Below are 24291 nucleotides of genomic sequence, written 5' to 3'. Positions count from 1 at the left end.
CTTCCCCTTTCTGGGCCTCAATTTCTTCTGTAAAATTACAGGAATGAATTACATCATTTCTGAGATCCTTTTCTTCCAGTTTAAACCTTATCATTTATAGTGTCAAAGCACTACTTATAAGCTGGCAAAAAAAAAAAAAAAAAAAAAAAAAAGTGTCCATACGATCCTACTATGTCAGCTTTTTTCATAACATCAGAATATCTTAAATTTAAAATGTACTATTGGCTCTGTAAACGTAAACTTTTAATACCACAAATTTCTCTTGCCACCCCGTCTATAAGATGCAGCTAACAATGTGACAATTACAAAATATGCCTTCAGTATTTTATGTGATCCTGAAAACAGCACATAAACAGATGGCTTTTGCCTCAGAAAATGTCTGATCAAAGGGCACAAGTAGAAAAGACCTATACTATACTCAGCAGTAGATGCATATTCTGGTCCTAGTTTATTCGCTAATAAGTTTACTAGTCTTTAATACATGGAAAGAGCACTATTTCCAGAATCAAGGAATTTAATATTAAACCCAACCTCCGATACCCTGATACCCTACACATTTATGACCCTGGTCAAGTCATTTTTCTAAGACTCAGTTTTCCTCCTCTATCAAATTGGGTAATATAGCTATTGAGGTCCCTTACAGCTATATATCCACAATTCTATAAATCTGTTTTGAGTGGAAAGGAATGTTAGCAATGGGCATATATTGCCAAAGAAGAAACAGTAAAAGCAGCAGAATCACTGACCACAATGTTATCTGGGCCCATAAAAATCTAAGGTGTTAAAAAATCCTGAATTCTTCAAGACTTTTAAGCATATTTATGATCAAATCACTGAAAAGCTGGTTATGTTCAGCATAATATCAAAAAGCATTATTGATGCAGCAGGCACTTTATGTCTGTTTGATGAATGAAATTTTCCAGATAACTGAACTTTAACCTTATTATATTGAAATTCTTAAATTCTATTGCATTTGTGCCTTATTTATGTGTAATCTCTCATTTCTCAATGATACTAAACAAATTATAATCATGCAATTTGAGATGGAAAAACCCATGAAGACCTTATTTTATAGATGAAAAAACTAAGACTCTCTAAATGAACTTGCCCACAGTCTATTTTTCCACTAACATTCTGCTTTTTGTACCTGCTAATATTAATATTAATAAAGTGCTATTGCAAAGGCAAAGTGACTGCAACAGGGAAGGGAAAAAAAAAAAAAAAAAAGCTCCCTGATGATCGTTTTTTCAAGTTGAAATACATAGAGCAAGCAACACACTTGTGCATTTAGGAAATGCCACAGCAGTGGTAAGTATAATGGCTTAGAAATCAGAAGACCTGGGTTCTAATTCTAGCTTTAATAACAGCATGACATCAAGCAATAAACTAATTTTTCTGGGCTTCCTTTTTTCATCAAAAAAAGTGAGGCCATAAATAGGAAAGAGAAATAAATCTCTCCCCTTCTCCACTTCACATGTATGCTATATGATTTAAAAAAAAAAAAAAAAAAAAAAAAAAAAAAAAAAGAAAGAACTTATATGAAAAGCATACAAATTCATTAATTCTCCCTCTTCAGTGTTCAATATCAGAGGACATTGATACAATGTTTTAAGAATTGTAAAGAACTTTGAATATATTATTTGATTTAATTAGGATAATAAAACCCCAAGATTTAAAATTTAAAATTAAGATAATCTCCAACCCTAAAATCCCTCTTTACAAGATAATATTAAGATCCAGAATTGCAACTCTTTAAAAAAAAATTTATTCAATTATCTTAATTTGCAGCTATAAAGAGAGGTATGCAAGCTAGGATCCACTACATTACATTTCCTTATAATTTCTAAGTTATCTTGAGATGTAATGTCTTAAGTAAGCATAATGATCACTTACATTTGCATGGTTACATTTTACAAAATATAAAGTAAGCAGTATAAGTACTTTTATTTTAAAGATGGGATAACTAGGTCTCTCAAGGGTTGTTTCTGATGGTCCAAGGCATAGTTCCAACCTAATATTTTTTCTGTAAGTTAATACTACTTCCCCCACTCCTACCCAAAACTAGTTATTTCCCCTGGAGAGAAGGGGTCTATAAGAGTAGGAAATGAGATACTACTAGAATTTACAACTCACATCCAAAAACTTAATTGGAATGGGCAACTGAAGGACATGTAAAGTAATATAGAAGTGTCTTCCCCATTTATCATACAATCATATTTATAGAAACACAATATTATATTATAAGTTACCATATCAAATACTTCACATGTATTAAGCCAGTATTAATCGCCTAATTGACTATATAGATACCTAAATTTCTCTTAAGGTCTCATCTTTTTATATCTTTTGCAATTCAAAATGTCTTGAAAAATTGTGTTTACTCAAGTGTTTCACTAACACTTGAACTCTAACACATCGAAAATTGAGCTCATTTTCTTTCTTAAATTGTCATTCCTGCTTAATTTCTAAAGTAGACCAGTCTTTAGGAAATTAAGACATGTTTTTGAGGAAGTCACCAGAATTTCCCAGATTAACATAACTATCAATTTCCTTTTCTTTCTAAAATCCCCATATTGTTTCCTATTCTAGTTTATTCTTATAAAAGTTTAAAGAGAGAAAGAATCCTTAGAGATCATCTAATTGTTTTACGTATATAGAATCTAAGGAAAAGAAGTGAATTGTTACTAAACTGTATCAAACATTTCTTCTGAAAAATTCATCTAAATTTTGTTAAATTTTAGTCAATTTTACTGAGTTCCTCTACTACCCTACAATTCCAGGATCACCTCTATAATAAACCTAGGCTTCAAATGTTTCTAATTATTAAAACTGCCAGAGTTGGAATCTGTTTTACTTCTCCTCTTTGGTTTTCAAGCCTCTATCTCTCCAAGTAAATATATTCTTTATCAATGGAAAAATATCCTCTTATCTGAATCGCTTTACTACTATACCCTCTACTTTCTAATCTTTCCATAAAGATGAAAATACTATGGGCTCAGGAAATACAAAGATAGAAGAACCAAAAACTAAAGGTTGAAGGAAACCACTAATCATAACAGAAAGAAATAAAACTATTTTTTAGTGATTCCTTTCTATATATTTAAAGCAAATGTATTTTATATTTTTTATTTAGAAATGCCAGATATGCAGAGAACACAAGATTTTAAAAGTTAATCAGACATCAGAATATCCCCCTAACATTGACCTCCCTATTTATTTAGTTCATTCTTCATTTCATTAAATCTCACCTACTATCCTTTCTGTAAAGCTTTCCTACTTTGACAATGCCAGTCTTGTGACCAAATTAGCTTCCTGATGCCAAGTAATGTTATCATTTCTCCTCATCACAGATTCTGTTTTAGCCACAAAGCTCCAAGTAATTTTCGGTATGTCTGTCTATTTCTGTCACTCTGTAACCTTTCCACTGCACATTCTTGCTTTAAAAAAAAAAAACAAAAAAAAACCTCTTTTTATGTTATACTACTGAAAAACTAAGCGGCATGAAGATCCTTTGCTTTGATTTACCCTTCTCCAACTACCACCATCAGCATAAAATTAATTTTCTTGTTTTGTCTTTGTATATCTTTTACAAGCATGTGTGTTATCTTTTATGGCTAAGAACACAAAGACCCTGTGAGCAGGGACTATACCTACACTACATAATAGCTACACTAATAGACAAATATTTAATATTTATGATAATGCATTACTTTAAGTATGAAATACCCTAAATCATTTTGCATCTTTGCAGCACCTATTACAGTGCTCTGTGCAAAATAAGCTCTGAAATATTACTAAACTAAGCTTTTCCAAGGAATCTAACACAATAATCCCATGATAGCATAATGTTTTTGTGATGGTGTAAAACTTATGGCCAAATGACTTCTTTGATCACACTAATAATTTAAGACTATGAGAAATGCAGAAAAAAAGCATGCAATTTTACAAATGGCATATATTCCTATTAAATGCCATTCTGTGATCATTTAAGGAAGGGAAAAGCAAAGAAAGGAAGAAAACAGGACATCAGGCCAAGGTGGAAGTCTGAACGCTGGCTTTCCCCTTCCTTTCAATCTTTAGTCTCAAAGAAGCAGCACAGCAACAGCAAAGTGGCATCAGTAGAAGCTGAACTTCATCTGACTGCAAACAAGCAGCCGGCATGGACCATGTCTATTAGAGAATCACATGTTAAACACCATTGAATTAGGGAAATTAAATGCTACTGCGAAAACTTAAATTCTTATTTTTCACTAAAAACCATTTATTAATTAGACATGGGGAATGGGGGTGGGATGGGAAAGGACAGGGAAGAATTTGAATAAAGACCATACTAATTTAATCTAAAGGGATGGGTAAAGTTTTAAAAGTACATTAAAAATCATTGTTAACAAATTAGATAAATTCAAACAAACTTTTAAAAACAGTTTTATAAAAATCTGCTTGAATGTCTGGTTAGGAATCTGAACAATGAAATCAAGGTGTTTTGTTTTTGTTTTTTTTTTTTTTTAAAGAACTATGATTAGAAACCCTTACAAGTATGCAATGTTAAATACTGAAATCTCTCATGAGGTCAAGAGTACAATTAAATCTCGAGCAGAATCCCTATATAGATAAGTCTTAAACATTTTTGTAAAAATTATCTCACTAATTTAAAATTTTAGTAGTATCAACTTAAGCTCAACAGTTTTCACTACAAATTGTTTTCTCCTTTGGCATTAAATGTCAGAAGACTGTGTGTGTGTGTGTACACTATATGTAAATAAAATGTCTAGGCTTATCTTGAGGTATCTCTGAATATGAGCAGAAAAAACTAAAGTATCAGTGAAATGTGATGAAGCATGGAAATGATAATTATTAAACAAGGCTATTTATATAACACTATTGTTAGGGCACTTAAAAGAAAGGAACAAACATATAACTCATATGAAAGTTCCTTCTGAGGAAGAGTTCAATTTGTTAAAAGATACTTTTTCTCACTTTCCTCCCTGTTGCTTAGGACTCCAATGTAGATGTAATTTAGTACACCTCTTTTTCCACATCAACAGAGGAAAAAGTAAAAATGAACACGAATCTCCTCCACTATGAAATACTATCCCCTCAGACCACAGGGTTAGTGAAATAGCTAAAGAGAAAGACAACAAATTTCCCCAATGATGTTTTTCTATAAAAGAGTTGGCCCTTTAATCATAATTAACATAATAATAACCAAGTACTTATAGTTAGGGTGGACAATCCCCAACTACACTGAATATAGGAAAGAGGAAGCCATCTATGAGGTATAGTAGGCTCAAATCTAATAGTTCATTTCAGAACCTCCTCTGAATTCCTATTTTAGATGTATATGATTAGTTCTACATAGTCAGTGGAAAAGATCAGTTGGGCAATATATTCCTCTATTTTATCAGTTCTATTATATGTAGAATTAAAAAAAAAAATTAAAACAGGCTAGTTCACACATCTTTTTTCTTTCCTTTAAATTACACACTTCTTTTGATTAGGTATACAAATTTATTGCCTATACCATTCCCTTCATAACCTTGGCAATCTTTCATTCTCTCTCTTAAAAGTGCATTTTTCTAAGCAACCAAACAGACCCTTTTACTGCTAACTTCCATGCACTTTTCTCTGTCCTCAATCTCCTAAACAACTCTGTTGCATAACATATTGCGGAAGCATTTCTACCCCTCTCACTTTTAAGATATTAAGCTATTCTGGCTTTTAGTCTGTGTTCTGTCTGTTCTTATTTAAAATTCTCATGTGTAGCTCTTCTCTCCAAAAGTCTAAATAGATAGGGACAGGCTATACCTAAGGTCACCAATTAACTTTGAAATCTTGTCACTTTACTTCATCCAATTTTCTCATTTTTAAAATGATAGAATTAGATGACACGATTTCCAAGATCAAATCCCACATAAATTCTATTATTTCCCATTTTCTTTGCTAGTTCTTCTTTAATCTATTTAGCTATAGGAACCAAAGTTCAGGGTTTTTTTGTTTTTAATATCCAAACTCTATCATTGGAGTACTTGTACTTTTTTCTTTTTGCCTTAAACTGCCATCTTTTTCAAATCTACATACCTACATAAACTCTTTGATCCTGATCTCTCACTCTCAATGTTTATCTCCAACTATAAATTAAAATTTCCTACTTGGATACCAAGTAGGAAAACTCCCCAAATTACAATAGGACAATAGAAGTTACAACTATCTGGAGAAAAACAACCAGAATGAAACTCCCTTTTTCATGTAAAAAACCAAATTCATCATCCTCCTTATGAAACAAGATCCCTCTCCCTATCTATCAATGGCATTATTACTTTGAAATCATCTTTGCTTCACATTATATTCATCTTTTAATACTCTATAAATATGGTCTAGCAATTATTCTTTAAAATGTCTCTATATTCCTCTCCATTTCCAGTCTTAGTTTAACTGACTTACTACAATAGCCTCCTATATAGTCACTATGACTCCTTCCACTAAATTTATTCTCCAAATTGATCATGAACAAATCTTTAAAAAGTAGAACTTTCATTAAGTCATGAATAATATACAGAATGTACTAAATATGCACAGGATTAATGACAATGAATATCACAAATGGGAAAAGGGAACTATAGCTACCAGATAATGCTTTACTCCCTAAAAGGAATCATAAACTCTGAAGAAATGAGATGGCAGTGACAGCTGGCTTCAAGGATAATTAAATGAAGCTTCAAGACTAATGATTCTGATCAAACCAACAGAAACTAAACGAAAGTCCTGTCATAAGTTATAAAGTAAGCAAATGCCAGTTGGTCAATTTTGTTCAGCTTTAAATTTCCTTTCTCTATAGTAAATAAATACTTTATATAATACGGTACCCATTTGAGGCACCCTTAAGTAGGAAAGCTTTTTTCAATCTGGTATAGTCAGTTTATCACATTCATTTAGTGATTCAATGTGCTCAGGGGCCCTGGGAAGGCATTAAATACAAAAGGACATGAAGAAGGGACATGTCTGTTTACCTGCTCAAACACTTACTCACCTTGTAGATCGTCTGTTTCAGGTACTGCTTTGTCCACAGATGTACTTTCCACTTGGGTAGATGCTACAGAGTCTGATAAAAGTGACTGATTTGATACAGGGCTAAAAGAAAGGACAAATTTTCAGATTTAAAAAAGTGGGCAATAATCCAGCTAATTGCAGTAATTATTATAATATTTGGAATTAACAAGTTAATTTTTAGAAAATCTAAACAGCACTAGAAAATTAATATTTTTGAAATTAAGTACCTCAGAAAAATTTCATCAACAAAGGGCAAGTGACCTATTAAACTTACATCAGAAGGTGGATTAAGCATATCTTTACCATGCTTCAGGTACTACATGAGGGTGATATGAATGGTAGGATAAGCAATGGTAGGATAAAAACACTAATATCTATTTATGATTTATAATAACATCTTGTCATTACAAAATGATCAACCATAACATCATACAATATAAAAAGTCAAAAATTATAAATTAGCACAGTGGAGACTGTTAGATTACAAGTAAGGAGGACCTGAATACAAATTTTGCCTCAGACATGCACTATCTCTGATTCTAGGCAAGTCATTTAACCTCTATGTGTGTCCGTTCCTCATCTAGAAAATGAAGAGTTTGAATTGATGTTCTCCATAGTTTCTTCCACCTCTAAATTTATGATATTATGAAGCTAGGATCAGAAAACTAATTTACATATGACATACCAACTGTGGAGTAAGAATATAATGCAATTAAATTTAAATTTCTAACCAACGGGAAATCACAAGTTACAAAATATACTAATGTAAACAATGAAGGCTTATGAAATTTATTTAATCTTTACTCAATGCACAGTAATAAGTTTTAGAAGAATCTAAAACAGACTTACATTCTTTAGAAACAATTTTGTTTCTAAATAAACAATTTGTTAACACTGGAAAAGATGTTGGATTTGGATTCAAGGGAACAAAATGATCATCAGTCACATTTGTAACCTTTAAAAAGTATTATGATCCACTAGGATTCTCAGTGTCCTCATCTGTAAATTGAGAGAGTTGAACTATATGGCTTTTGAGAGAACCTTTGACTTCGGCAACAAATCACTGAACAACTAATTAATCATTAGTCGAATAAGTACTAAACTCCCAGGTAGAAAGAAAGCAAATCACCAAATTTAATATAAACACAAATTTAGAATAAAGAAAACACAAAAGAACTTTATCAACAAATTAATGCTTGAAAATTTGACCAGCTATATTCAACAGTACTACAAAAAATATCCAAGGAATAAGGAAGATACTAGGGGGAAAAGACTTATTTTTATGTAAAATGAGGGCAATAGAAGTTACAACTATCTAGAGAAAAACAACCAGAATGAAACTCCCTATTTCATGTAAAAATCATTTTCATACACAATTCTTCAGGAAGAAAATGGGTCAAATATAGATAGGTACTATATGGTTTATTTTTAATTATCCTTTTTATTTGAGACCTGAAAAGACCTTACCTTGGCTGCATAGATGGGGAAGATGTGGAGTCTAATGTTGATTGAGCTTCTGGGACATTGCCATCTGTGCACTGAACTGGTAAAGATTCAGACAGACTACTGACAGAAGTTGCTGTAAGAATGTCATATATCACATAAAAGTTTAAGTATCATGGTAAATCCAAGAGTTCATCTACAAAATCAAGGTTGGTTATCCATTAAATACTGTTTGCTACTAAATTTATAACATATAAATATTCCCTCAACAGAACTCCACTGAACTATTAAGTGAAGTAACAGATTTAAAGCCAAAATGATAAAGTAGGAAGAAAAATCTGCCCATTTTATTATTATCCACAAATATTTCCATAAAGCAAGTTCACATATCTGTATATATAAGTAAACATGTAACTTAAAGTGTTCTACCGTCCTCTAAAACTTGGTAAGTTTTCATTATCAGTCCAATAAGTTATATTTCCAGGTGTTTCATAAATGTTATGAAGATTAATCCTAATAAATGGCCTTATTAACATTTGTAATGCCTATATCTTATAACTTTAGTTCTTCAGCAATTTTTCCTCTAATGAACTTATATATTATTCCACTCTAAGATCTTCTAATCCTCAGTTCTCATATATATAACAAATACAAGAGTTAAGACAAGAAAAAAGGCCTATTTGTTTATATATAGTATATGTTGCTGTTTTTCAGGCACATGGAGTTTTCTAGGCAAAGATACCAGAGTAGTTTTATATATCATTCTCCAATATATATAAGCAAATAGACTAAATGACTTGCCCAAGGTCATATTGCTAGTGAGTCCCTGAAGCCAAATTTGAATTCTGACTCTTAAGTCCAGTGTTACAGTCAAGGAATTATTTAGCTGCCTCCAAGGCAGAAGTTAAGAAGTCACTTTTAATGAGATCCTGTGTGTGTGTGCATGCCATCTGTCCAAATGTATGCATAACCATACATTCATTTGTAAATTATTTGCTTTAGATACAAATGTAAAAAATATCCCACAGATATTTCTCAGAATAACTAAAAATAATTTAAGACTAATTTCTATTTCTATCATAAGAACATTTTTAGAAATATCAGTGTGAAAACAAAAAAAGTTCTATCATCCATAGTTTAAAAAAAAAATACATTTAATCTTAATTTAATGTAATTCTATAACAAGCCCTTGTTTATTCACTTAAGAGTCACTCAGTTCCAAATCACTACTGATCAGAGAAATGCAAATTAAGACAACTCTGAGATATCACTACACACCTGTCAGATTGGCTAAGATGACAGGAACAAATAATGATGAATGTTGGAGGGGATGTGGGAAAACTGGGACACTGATACATTGTTGGTGGAGTTGTGAAAGAATCCAGCCATTCTGGAGAGCAATTTGGAACTATGCCCAAAAAGTTATCAAACTGTGCATACCCTTTGACCCAGCAGTGCTACTACTGGGCTTATATCCCAAAGAAATACTAAAGAGGGGAAAGGGACCTGTGTGTGACAAAATGTTTGTAGCAGCTCTTTTCGTAGTGGCTAGAAACTGGAAGATGAATGGATGTCCATCAATTGGAGAATGGTTGGGTAAATTATGGTATATGAAGGTTATAGAATAGTATTGCTCTGTAAGAAATGACCAGTGGGATGAATTCAGAAAGGCTTGGAGAGACTTGCATGAACTGATGCTGAGTGAAATGAGCAGAACCAGAAGATCACTATACATTTCAACAAAAATACTGTATGATGTATTCGGATGGAAGTAGCTATCTTCGACATAAAGAAGATCCAACTCACTTCCAACTGATCAATGATGGACAGAAACAACACCACCCAGAGAAGGAACACTGGGAATTGAATGTAAAATATTAGCACTACTGTCTATCTACCCAGGTTACTTATGCCTTCGGAAACCAATACTTAACGTGCAACAAGAAAATTGTATTTACACACATATATTGTATCTAGGTTATACTGTAACACATGTAAAATGTATGGGATTGCCCCGTCATCTAGAGGAGGGAGTAGAGGGAGGGAGGGGGAAATTTGGAAAAATGAATACAAGGGATAATGTTATTAAAAAAATTACTCATGCATATATACTGTCAAAAAAAATTTATAATTATAAAATTAATTAAAAAATAAAAATAAAAAAAGAGGAGCCTGTCTGGACTCGGAAAAAAAAAAAAAGTCACTCAGAAGATTGAGGCAAGTGAGAAACTTTATTTGATCTTAACTTAAAACAAAAACAAAACAAAGAAAAACCTCAAGAAGAAAATGAAATAAAACATTTAAGTATTTTAGATGATGTAAAAAAGATAATACACATTCCCAAATAAAAGACAAATAATTTTTTTTATTTATTTAGAATTTTTTTCCACAGTATGTATGCATGAATAATTTTTTTATAATATTATCCCTTGTATTCATTTTTCCAAATTATCCCCCCCTCCCTCCATTCCCTCCCCCCGATGACAGGAAATCCCATACATTTTACATATGTTACAATATAACCTAGATACAATATATGTGTGTAAATACCTTTTTCTTGTTGCACATTAAGTATTAGATTCTGAAGGTATAAGTAACCTGGGTAGATACACAGTAGTGCTAACAATTTACATTCACTTCCCAGTGTTCCTTCTCTGGGTGTAGTTATTTCTGTCCATCATTGATCACCTGGAAGTGAGTTGGATTTTCTTTTATGTTGAAGATATCCACTTCTATCAGAATACATCCTCATACAACATTGAAGTGTACAGCGATCTTCTGGTTCTGTTCATTTCACTCAGCATCAGTTGATGTAAGTCTCTCCAAGCCTCTCTGTATTCCTCCTGCTGGTCATTTCTTACAGAGCAATAATATTCCATAACCTTCATATACCATAATTTACCCAACCATTCTCCAATTGCAGGACATCCATTCATCTTCCAGTTTCTAGCTACAACAAAAAGAGCTGCCACATACATTTTGGTACACACAGGTCCCTTTCCCCTCCTCAGTATTTCTTTGGAATATAAGCCCAATAGCAGCAATGCTGGGTCAAAGGGTATGCACAGTTTGATAACTTTTTGGGCATAGTTCCAAATTGCTCTCCAGATTCTTTCACAACTCCACCAACAATGTATCAGTGTCCCAGTTTTCTCACATCCCCTCCAACATTCATCATTATTTGTTCCTGTCATCTTAGCCAATCTGACAGGTGTGTAGTGGTATCTCAGAGTTAAGACAAATAATTTTTAAGATTTTTTATCAGCTACTCATAATTTTAAACCTTGGCTTTGCTCCTTTTCCTAAATATGCCCTTTCTATACTTACATAAAACAACTCCCATGAACTGAAAATAAAAACTTTCCCCAGTGGAAAGCTTTCTACTCCTCTATGCCCATGCCTCCCTACACATTGCAGATTAAATATTACTTTCAAAAATCTGTATATAAATCTACAATAGTCTATAACTATATAAAATGAATACTTAAAATTTATCAAGCACCCCCACATATATGTGTATTATAATAAATGATCAAAGACTCTAGTTTAAGAAACATTACTTGAAACAAGAACTACTTACCAGGTGGGCTAATTCTACCATTACTACTATTCTGTCTTTGAAGATGTTCTTTATAGCATACTGAACACATGCCATTTGTACGAGGGTTTCCATAAAATCCACAGCCAGTGGAACAAAGCATAGGCACTTGGCTATGGTTAGTTTCTTGAGCCATGTTCCTCTTCTGTGCACCTGAAAATTATAGTAAAATTATAATTAATAATAATTATAGTAAAAAGTATAGTACATCCAGAGATAATACTTTAAGTGTTCTCCAAATTAGTTTTGTATTATAAAAAATAAATCATACTTCTCTAAAAGCGTATTAGTTAGATCACATGCTGGAAATCTTTTTCCAAACATTATACTCCAAGCATGGAGTTAGAGGAAAACTATAGTGGTTCTGAAATTAACATATCTTGGAAAATGTTTGTCCTTAATCCTTAGAGTTATGGGAAGCTTGGATCAAACTAAATACAAAAGAACTTTCCTAGACTGGGCTTGAAATAATAAAATATACAGATTTATATGTGATACCTAAAATACCTAAAATCCAAGAACAAAAACTAAATGCTAAGAAAGGGGAGCACAGTTGATTTAAAAAAAAAAAAAAAAAAAAAAAAATGAAGCTTTGTCAACAGATGTCACATTTTTTCCAGCCAAATGATGCTAACCTAGCAGAATGATGTTTTTTAGGTGAGGATTATTAATGGTAGGGGGTGAAGATGAGGAAGAAGACCTCTGTTGTCATTTTTCTTCCATAAAACAAATAACATGTCTCTGATTTATGACCAAAAATATTATAATTTCTCCCCCTTGCTTGCAAAATTTTGTACATGGATGGTTATAGTTAAGAGAGAAATCTGTGTAAAAGTAAAAACTAAGATATGATGAAGAAAAGTTAATTTTGAAAAGTATAGCCCTTATGAATAATTGTAAGATAATGGTTCCTGATCCTTGTTAGGATCCAACATGTGAAGTTTTACGTCACCTAAGTAACAGGAGGGAAACAATTATATGTTCAACTAAAATCTTGAATCAATGACTTTTAAAAATTCTGAAAACTGTAGATAGCCCAAATGCCTAGAGGACCTGTATATTGGACCTAGGTCTCAGGCAGGAAGAAGCAAGCTTTATGTCAGAATGCAGATCCTAGACAAAAGTTAACTATTTGCTGGTTATTTTCTGGGTCAGCCTCCAAGGCTGAAAGAACAAAGGCAATCAAGTTCTAACATCATTGTCATCCAAACCACCAAGGTACTATGAAGTTGATTTAAGAAAATCTTTCTTGCAAGTATTTCTACAATGATACCTATTTTTCTGGGTGTAACTGATTTTTTTTTAAAAAACAAACTCTGCATTAAGAAGATTTTTTTCATAGATATATAGTAATCAAAGGAAAGAAATATTAAATAATAGAATCCTCACTACAATTCATTGAATTGAAATACAAGCTATATATAAAACTTCATGTAGAAAGGTACACCACCAATTGCTGCAATAAACAAAAGTTTCAGATGGACCAGAAATTCAGTAAAGCACATCTTTAGCTCTACTTATTATAAGTTTTTGACTCTTAGCTTTTACCTGTTTAAAATTCCTACATTTTGTGCAGCTTGTGAAAGATATCTAAAGACTTCTACTAAGCTAATATCAAGTAATATCAAAGGCCAGGGAAATTTGTCTCAATCCAGACAGTCTATTTTCTTATCTAATAGATAAAAGTAAAGTACTGGAAGAAGCAGAAAACTAATCAAGTGAAATCCCAGAAAATTATATTAAGTCAATAAAGTTTAAACAAAGCAATTCTTTTATTCAAATAATTAAACTGATTGGCCTATGATTTCTCCCCTCCTCTTCCCTGACCTAAACTAATCCCGTTCTTTAGTATTCCATCTAACCAACTTTAAAGGGGACATAAAAATCAACAAAACTATAATCTTTTATTGTCATGATACTTCCTAATTTAAGTTTTTACCTATTTCACATAAGATCTTTGAGACCAGAAAGTGTTTTGCTTTTTTTTTTGAGTACCCTGTGTTCAGTATAGTGCCTGGCACATAATTAGTTTACTTGACTGATTGATAGTGGGTTCCTTAAAGTTCAGCAGCTTTTGTTTCCATTTGTAACAAAAATCAAAATTACTTTAAAATACTTTAAATAAATATGATACATTACTACATATTACTGAGAGTTGTGAAATGGTGGTGGAGACATCCACTACATATTTGTAATATAATCTAAATGAGACTCTCCTCTCCACCCCTCCCAACCTCCTCCACCAATAAACTCACTATATCTCACTTAACACAGCAGTTCTTCCAAATTTTTTCATCCTTCTTTAACCTATTATTTCCCTTTACCCATTCTCTCAACTAAGAGTATTCCCTTATATTTTACTGGAAAAAAAACCAAGCAAATTGCTGAAGATTTTCTCTTATCTTCATTTCACTCAAATGCCTACTATCTATCATTTTCCTTATTCCTTATCATATATTGAGATGATTCTTTCTCTTAGCTGAGGAAAATTCTTTACATGCAAAAGTGATAACATTCTATTCCATTGCTTCAGCAGACTGCCCCTATTCTCACCATTGCTCTCAAAAGCTATTGTGTCTTTTCATAGCCTACAAATATGCCTGTCTTCCTCCATCCTCAAAAACACCTAACTGATTCATCTACCCTGGCAAGCTATAAAGTTCCATAATTAGCTTTCTTCAGAAATTTAGTCGGAAAAGGAAAGATATCAAAAGTATCTAATAAATCTTTTTGCTCACTCTCTACCAATCTCATCTTCCAATTGAAATTGCTCTACCCAATATTGCCAATGATCAACAAATTCAATTATCTTCTCAGTCCTCTCCCATCTCAACCTCTCTGTACCCTTTGCTATTGCTAATCATCCTCTTTCTTCTCTCTAGTTCTCTCTTATTCATTTGGTTTTCCTTTTACGTATGTGACCAATCCTTACTCAGCTTCCATGGATATTTATCTATCACAGCCATTAACTATGAGGTTTTTTGGGGGGAAAAGAGGCTCTTGCCTACCACATTCTTATCTTTTCCTTCCATACTATTTCACTTGGTCATCTTATCAGCACCCATGGAAGTTCAATTATCTGATGATTCTCAAATCACCTTAAGTAGCCTTAACTTCTCCTCCTGACATATAGACATATAATCTCCACATGTCTCCTGGACATCATAAACTGGATGTCTTGTAAGTTTTGTTTTGTTTTTTCTTTTTCTGAGGCTGGGGTTAAGTGACTTGCCCAGGGTCACACAGCTATGAAGTGTTAAGTGGCTGAGACCAGATTTGAACTCCGGTTCTCCTGAATTCAAGGCTGGTGCTCAATCCACTGCGCCACCTAGCTGCCCCTATTTTTTTTTAAATACAAACATGGCTTGCCCAGGATCACAAAGTCAAATTTGAACTTGAGTCCTCCCAACTCCAAGGCCAGTGATCTATCTACTAAGTCAACTAACTATTACCCCTCTTGTAGACATCTTAAACTCAACTCTGTAACTGAACTCATTATCTCCTCTCTCCCTTCAAGACCTCCTCACACCCTAAATTTGTGTATTATAATTAAAAGTACCACCATGTTCCCTCAACTACAAAAGCATTAAAGGACTTTGGTACTAATACAAAAATCTAAATAATACTAAATTAATACTAAAACAAAATCTCCACTGCCCTTCTTAAAAGTACAATGTATAATGTTCACATTTTGCTACAATCTTTCTACTTGTATGTACCGTGTCAAATTTTTTATTCTATTTCAATGGTTTTTTTTCTTACTTCCACCCATCTCCAACCACCTGGCTTTTGATGTAAACTACTTATTCTCCTTAATAACTGCCAACTAATGTACGCTTTCAGAGAACATATATGTTAATTTCCTTAACTACCTTACTTATTTGCTTATTTATTAATTGTCTTGATTACTTTAAATGGATGTGAATATCCTTTAGGAATCTACTTCTAATCTGATCTTTCCCTTTCAGGCTATGTTCTTTAACTGATTCTCAATTTTACAATTTTTGCTCAAGAGTATAAAGAGATTTGATTCTATTTACTAAGTATAATGGGGCCCAACATCTGTATCTAAAACAATTCCCTATGTGGAAGAAAAGAAGTAAAAGAAATGGAAGGCTTATGACAAGTTTTGAAAGGTCAGGAAAACTAGCTACCAGAGGTCTAAAAGTACAAAAGCCCATTTTTGGTTTTGTTGCTAGCCCAGCATTGATGGCTTTAAGAATAAGGAATGACCTTTGGGATCCAGGCCAAAATAGTTGAGGACTCATGTGGTGCAATGCCACAGTTGGATAAAACCTTTGTGAGGCCAATCTTATGTAGAAACATCTTTATTTCTGAGCCCATCCTCTCCAGAGACCTAGGAAATATAGGGAAGCAAGTTGCCTGAAAGTATTGGGGATAGAAGGAGTATTTGGATTCTACTCCTGCTTTGTGGCAGGAACAAATATTCATTTGTAAAAGCCATATGATATTAAGTCACTGACATCTAATAGTGAGGGGAGTACATCCTTAACCAGGTCTTGAGTCAATTACATTCTAATCCCTCAGGAGTATCTCTACAATCTTGAGGAGATGTACCTGTCTTTGGGATAGGAGCACATAGAACACTTGATACACCAACAACAAAAAAAGTAGCATTTTTATAGCTTTTTAAAGTTTGTAAAATACTTTATATGTTACCTCATTTGACCCTCAATACAATCCTCCTTTGAGGGAGGGCAAAACACATTTTAAAGATAAGGAAACAGGCTGAAAGAGGTAAAAATGATTTGTCCAGTTAGTTACATGTAGCTATCACATAGCTGGCCAGTTGTCTGGAACAGGATTTGAATTCAGATCTCCCCAAGCCCAATATCTACCATATCATCTAGCTGCCAGAGTGCTATGTGAAAGAAGCAAAATAGTTTAAGTAGTAAAGAAATCTGGACTACTGTGTGTGTGTGTGTGTGTGTGTGTGTGTGTGTGTATACACGCAAACACATATGCTTACAATTACAACTTCTAAAGACTACTTCCATAGACACATTGCTTATTTATTAAAAGTAACTATAATATATACTAATTATAAACACTAAAATACAACACACCTATAATGCTAGAAAAATTTAAACTCTCGTGTTATAGTTAAGTTGAAGTTAGCATATAACCACAAATATTTTGGCTCCAAATCCAATTCCAAAATACTCTTAAGTAATGTAAATACTGAATTATGATCTTCCATTTTAGTAACTTACAAGCATTTTTTAAAGCTGTTTTGTGGGTGCAGGAGAAATATTAAAAAGTAAGAAAAATTATATAGATTAATTTGCAGATTCTTAAGTATCAAAGATGCAAATTATAAGGAAGTCAATACTTTCTATGGTTTGAACCTCTGTTTACAAGTCCTCAAGCATAAAATCAGGCTAGCTTAGTGAAGCTAAATAAGTGGAAGAAAGGGAAGAACATATTTTCAATGTTATAACCATGTGGTGGATGACTAATCATATCAAAGAAACTGAGTCTGGCATTTCCAAGAAGGAAGTTAGGTAAAAGAGAATAAGAAGGGAATTTAAATCCTTAATTGCTCACATACTTTTTTTGAGTGCAATCCAAATCAGATTACACTGTAACAGAAATGTTTAACAAAATATTTTAAAATACAAGGAAATATAAATAACATTAATATGTGGTTTTCTAAGTCAATAAATAACCTATGCTACCCATTTCTATGGGTTGACACCATTGCTCTAACCAACACTCTAGTATTATAAATACAGATGTATCTACTTATTAAAAGTGGAAGTTTCCTGTATAAATGAAACCTCCAGTCCAATTCCTCTCCCTAGCATTTACAGCCACAACACTCAGGAAAAAACAAAAACAAAAACAAAACAAAACAAAACAAAACAAAAAAAAACAAAAAAAAAAAAAAAAAAAAAAAACCCTCAGGAAACTGACAAGTAATCAGAGAAAAAAAAGATCTGTGACTCATTAGCATGGGACACTAGGAATCAGGAGAACAAAGAAACAGGCCTGATTCCTGCCACTACCGGTAAGAATATGGTTAAATCCCTTAATGTCTGGACCTTAATTTGTTCATCTATAAAATGAAGGCCTATGATTCAATAATCACTACACCTCTGAATTTTGAAATATATTTTTCTAAAATCCATATTAAAAGATTTTATTCTAAGATGATTTTATAACTTTAAAGAATTTAGAACTCTGAAGAAAATGCTTGTTAAATTTGTGACTATTCTAACTTTATTTCTTGGACCATAACAATTAGCTCATTCCAATTATGATTTAGATATTTAAAGGAAAATTCAAATGTCTTTACAAAATATATTTTTAAATTTACAATTTAGTATCACAGAGAGCTTGAAGAAACCCTTGAATGTCTGTTTGAGGATACAACCTCCTTATTTATAAATGAGAAAATTAAGGCCCAGGGGGATTGTGTCTTACTCAAAAATCAACGAGGAAATAAATGGCTGAGATAAAATTCAAACTCTTTCTCCAACTTCTTGTGCCATGTACTTTCAAGAGAAACACAGGAAAGATGACTCAATTAGTATGCAAGAATCTCAACACTAGCTATTTTTCTTTGCCATCTCCAAAGTCTAGCAATTTTTCCTTTGAAATGTTCTTGGCATCATCCCACTTATGTCCATTCTTACTGTCACTACCTAGTACTGTCTCACACAAAGCTTCTTAAACTGTAGTTCATTATCCCATATGGGGTCTTATAAGGGCTCTCATAGTGAAATTTTGATTTATAATCAGTAAATGTTTGATTTGTATACCTGTGTTATATACCTCCAAATTCAGGGTCACACAAAAATTTCTTGAGTAGAAAGAGGTCATGAGTGGAAAAAGTTAGAGAAGCCTTGGTTTAACCCACTTATCAACTGATGCTATCACTGATTTTCCTGTCTGTAGCTTCGTCTTATTTAAATCCATTCTTACATAGAATATATATCTTATCTATCTACATTTTATATAGCATACATATGCTTGGACATATTTATATCCATTCTTATAAATCCTTATTTATATAGATAAAACTTCCAAAACACAGATTATTATGTCATTCATTTCCTTGCTCAAAAATCTGCTAACTGAACCTAATTATCAATATAAAGTTTAAATGCTCCTTAGACTGGCATTCAACTCTTTAATTTGATACCAATCTATCCAATTTTATCTCCCTCATTCCTAAAATACAAATACCTCAACAATTGTTATCTGAACACTCAAATTCTCATTTCTTAACACAAGTCTCTGCTCAGTAGTCATTACTGTATATACTTATATTTTTTGTTTAACAAGAGAAGGCAAGAAACTGCTATCCCTCCACTCCCTACATACACTGGTGAATTTACAGTAAAACACTGGTCAAAATTACACAGAATAAGCAGGTATGGATGAGTTGAAGGATATTTCGAAAATTTTTGAAACCACAGCTCCATCTGAAAAAAGTTATTTATATCACTCACGTATGTCATATCTTATGGTATGCCTTGAATGTTTATTTAACTTCTATATGTTTCTATTAAAGTTCCTTGAAGGCAAGGACTCTTATTTTACCTATAAATCTACTTCCTTAGCAAATATCGCAGAATACCTTTCATAAAGGTATTTAATAAATGTCTGTTAAATGAATGTTTTACTGTCCCAATTAGATTATAAGATACTTGAGAACAAAACTTACTTCCTTTGTATTTCCCCAACAAAGAAACTCCCACCATGCTTGTCCATCTTAAGTATTCCATTAATATTCACTGAATGAAAAATGAGATTAATGCTAATATGTCATATTTGAAATAAAGTTTTTTATTTCAATTCTAAAAATATTTAAGATTTTATTAAAACAAAAGCCTTTCCTCTTTAGATACAAAGTCACAAAGAACATGAACATATCTTTTGCTTATTTCTTAAAAATTCAATTTTATAGGTAGATATCTAAGTAGAAGGATTACTAACTATTGTCCAGGAAGTTAAGAATGTGAATTTCATTACAACTACTTGTGTTTCTCCTACAGAGAATAGTTTCCTACAGATAAACTGTCTTAATAATAATACTAGATATCTTGTGGCAAAACCAATCTCTTCTTTTCAAACTGGTATCCAAAACGACTTTTCTATAATGTGATCTCCTGGAGAACAAGGAAAAACTCATGGTAGGCATATTAGCAATGCTAAATTAAAAGTTACTTTACATCTGAAGACTATGACCACACTGTTTATTATGTATAAGATTTCCTTTTTTTCCCTTGAAACAAATCAGCCAATTGAATAGTGACTTTATTTGACAACTTACTAATAAAGTTATGTGCAGTAACCTCTTGAAGCCAGAAGAGAGCAGAGCAATAATGTCTTTTAAAGGAACATAATTAATCACAATTATTTGCCAACAATTTCATATTAAAGTTTCACAAGGGACAGTGGGTAAAGGGGAGGGAGAGACAGAGAAAGAGACAGACAGACAAATAACCACAATTGTTTGTCCTGAACTAATTTCATATTAAAGTTTCACATGGGACAGTGGCAGGGCAGGAGCTGGTTGACGAGAGAAAGAGATAATCAGAGAGTCAAGAGACAGAAATAATGGACTTAAGGGAAAAGGAAAATTGGCAAGAAATTATCTGTGGAGGTCAAAGAAAGGAAAGGAATTAGCTAAGAAACACTGCAATGACTTGCTTTGATAAAGGAAGAAAAGATGTTACTTACTCTGGTGAAAAAGTATAGGGATTTTGGATTTGGAGTACAGGCCTGCTACTGTACTGAGGATGTTTTGCAGTTCTCTCTCTGTGTAGCTGTCCCCACTTCCCTATGTCAGGTTGTCTTTCCCTCTGCAGCTTGGGCTGAAAGACAAAAAAGGTTTACATCTGGCTGATGTGGATAGAAGACTCATGAATCAATTTTTTTTTCAATGATAATCTATTCATTTCCCAAATTTTAACTACAGATAAAGTAGATGAGAATATTAAAGCTCACTTTAGCTTCCTTTTTCCATTACTACCTTGCTACCAAGGTTGTAATTAAGACCATAACAGCATACTTGATAATATATTCTACATATATAAGAACATAGCAGTTACCTATTACTGAGTAGGCTACTAGAGAAAGAAAGCACACTGATCCCCAATTCTCATATGACCCAAGTTAACGTGACATGGGGAAAAAGTCAAACGTGACCCATTAGTTGTGGAATTTCTAAAAATCCAAACCTAATGCACGTCGAAGCTTTGGAAAATTATTTCTTGTTTGATACAGTATTTAAACACACCTACCCAGGAATATTATGGGCAGTTGAACAACAGTAGTAGAAAAAATCCTGGGCCTGAAATCGAAAACACTCAATTTTCCATGATATTTATTTTTTATTTGTCCTCAGATATTTACTAGCTAAGTGACTTGGGCAACTCACTTCACTCTGTTTGCCTCAGTTTCCTCATCTATAAAATGAGATGGAGAAGAAAACCACAGCAAACCACAGCAGTACCTTTGCCAAGAAAGCTCCAAATGGGGAGACAAAGAGTTGGAAATGATTGAAAAATGAGTGAACAACAATAGCATAGGAATATATTTATCACACAAAAGATTAAGATTAGAAAAGATTTCATAGTCACTATGTTGTCAAAAAAGATAACTGGATCATCTGGTACCCTTATATACAGAGTGCCAAAGAAAAGTGTTACTTAACAAGCATTTATGAAATCATTAATAAATACTTGCTGATGATTGATTATATAATTTAACAAGTCCATTTTCTTCTAACAAAAAAAGAACATAAGGACAGCATTACTTCAATAAACATACTGGGAATAAGATATAATTTTCTCCATAAAGTTAACAATGATCTCTTAGCAGCCAAACCTAATGATATTTTCTCAATTGTCATCCTTTTTGGCACCTCTGTACCATTTGATACTTTAGAATACCTTCTCCACTGTCTTGCTAGATTTTCAGGATTGTTAATGACTGCTGAAGCAGCAATCAATAAGTAACTATGTGTGTCCTAAGGATTTATCATGGAACCCACATATGTTCCCATGAATTCAAACACCATTTTTGCACACAATTCTTCAGTCTTAATTACTTTCAGGAGTTCTCATACTCTTATCACCAACTGCCTATCAGACATCTCCAAATGTATGTCCTTTAGGCTTCTCAGACTAAGCAGACTAAGTCCAAAACAGAAATGATTTCTCCAGCAATCTTCCCTTCCCCTTTTCCAAATTTCCCTATTACATCTTTCTGGTCACTGAAGTGTAACTCTGGTGTAACTGTATCACTCTCAAGTCTTCACTCTGACATATCCAATTAATTTGCCCAATCTTTCTACTTGTCACATCTTTAGTTATACATTCCCTTATCTCACTAAGAAACTACCCCATTTCAGACCTCCAATACCTCTCACCTGAACGATTACAACAGATTTCTAATTAACCTCTCTGCCCACTTCAACCACCACAGCTTTTCAAGTGCTTTTTCCAAAGCATAAATCTGTCTCACCGACCTACATAATAAACTATAGGGTTGTTTTTTTCTAAATTACCTTCAGATCAAATATAAAAGTACAGTTTTTAAACTTTTATATTTCATTATTAAAAACTAAAAGGATCATTTTCATGTGTGTGTGTGTGTATATCAGAACACAATAAGTATATATGTGAATCTCCCTTTCAAACCATGTGCTTTTTAAAAATACAAAATTAAAACATTTCTTTTAAAAATATATTAGTTGTACTCCCCTCAATATTTTTTTCAGTTTTCTTCTGTACATTTCAGAAAATGTTTCAATGGTTTTCCTTTTTTTTTTTTTTTTTTTGAGGCATCATTATTACTATTACTTTTTCCCTCTAATTAAAAACTGAAAGAAAGAAAATCCTGACAACCATAGTGAAGCAAAAGAAAGCTACACATTAGCCATGTCCATACATGTACCACTTGGAGTACATAACTTTTCTGTCAGGAAGTGGATAACAGGATTAATTCTAAGTCTTATGGAAACATGGTCAGTCACTGCACTGACTGATAAGCTTCCTAAATCTTTAAAAGTTGTTTTCCTTCACAATACTTTTTGTTTTTGTAAAAAGTGTTCTCTTTGTTTAGTTCACTTTACTGTGTGCTTCAGTTATTATTACTCAAGGTACTCTAAAGTCATCCATGTCTTTCATTGTTTGTCTTCAGAGAAACATTCCATTATATTCACATAAAACTATTCCCCAACTGATTTTCCTTTCACATTACTCTCCCACCCCACCTTTTCCTTTTAATGCCTCCTTTAAGATCAGAAAATTTGTTTCACTTGTGGCAGTTCCCCTACTCATCCACACAACCTCCTCTTTAAAGCCACATTCCCTATTACCACTTGTTTTCCTGATGAATTTCATATAGAGTATCCCAAACTTATCATGGGTATACCTCAATATTATTTTGAATTTTTTTTTTTTCTATTCTCTCTCCTAAGATCCAGTCTCTGCAGGACAAAGTACCTATTAGTATCTCTGAAAACTGATTTATTCTGGGACACTTAACACATTGTTGGTGGAGTTGTGAGCTGATCTAACCATTATGGAGAGCAATATGGAACTATGCCCAAAGTGCTAATAAACTGCACATACTCTTTGATCCAGCAGCTTCCCAAAGAGATCTTAAAGGAGGGAAAGGGACCCACATGTGCAAAAATGTTCATGGCACACCTTTTTGCAGTGGTAAGGAACTAGAAACTGGGTGGATATCCATCAGTTGGAGAATGGCTGAATAAGTTATGGCATATGAATGTAATGGAATATTATTATTCTATGAGAAGTGATCAATATCTACATCCAGAGAGAGGATTGTGGGGATTGAATGTGGATCACAACTTAGTATTTTCACCTTTTTTTGTTTGCTTGCTTTTTGTTTTTTCTCATTTTTTTTCCTTTTTTGATCTGATTTTTCTTGTTCAACATGATAAATGTAGAAATATGTATGGAAGAATTATATAGGTTTAACAAATATTGGATTCTGTCTAGGGGAGGCATTGAAAGGAAGGGAAAGAAAATTTTGGAACACAAGGTTTTGAAAGGATTAATGATTAATGTTGAAAACTATCTTTGCATATATTTTGAAAATAAAAAGATATATAAAAAAAAAAAAAAAGAAAACTGGTTTATTACCAATACAAACTAAAGTCTCAAATGAAACTTATTTTACTTGTTCAAGTCCCCAAA

At 32.7% G+C, this 24291-nt stretch overlaps 1 protein-coding gene across 10 annotated transcripts in view; it reads right to left on the bottom strand.

Annotated features, from left to right (window-relative positions):
- Positions 1 to 24291, bottom strand: part of ZFAND6 (zinc finger AN1-type containing 6) — a 95725-nt gene that overhangs the window by 5727 nt on the left and 65707 nt on the right. For 8 of the 10 annotated variants that reach the window (XM_074295229.1, XM_074295226.1, XM_074295228.1 and 5 more), the window contains 4 exons: positions 20801 to 20934; positions 12071 to 12241; positions 8515 to 8626; positions 7028 to 7128 (listed from right to left, as the gene is read on the bottom strand). In XM_074295229.1, the coding sequence (XP_074151330.1) occupies positions 7028 to 7128; positions 8515 to 8626; positions 12071 to 12224 (367 nt within the window). In that variant the 5' untranslated portion in view covers positions 12225 to 12241; positions 20801 to 20934. Of the gene's footprint in view, positions 1 to 7027; positions 7129 to 8514; positions 8627 to 12070; positions 12242 to 19781; positions 19847 to 20800; positions 20935 to 24291 lie in introns of those variants that run through there. The other 2 variants (XM_074295224.1, XM_074295234.1) reach the window with 2 other exon arrangements.

This window comes from Sminthopsis crassicaudata, chromosome 2, assembly GCF_048593235.1.
Source record: "Sminthopsis crassicaudata isolate SCR6 chromosome 2, ASM4859323v1, whole genome shotgun sequence".
In the NCBI taxonomy this organism is placed as follows: Eukaryota; Metazoa; Chordata; class Mammalia; order Dasyuromorphia; family Dasyuridae; genus Sminthopsis; species Sminthopsis crassicaudata.
Note: the sequence above shows the minus strand (reverse complement) of the source record. Positions and strands in the feature narration are given on the sequence as shown.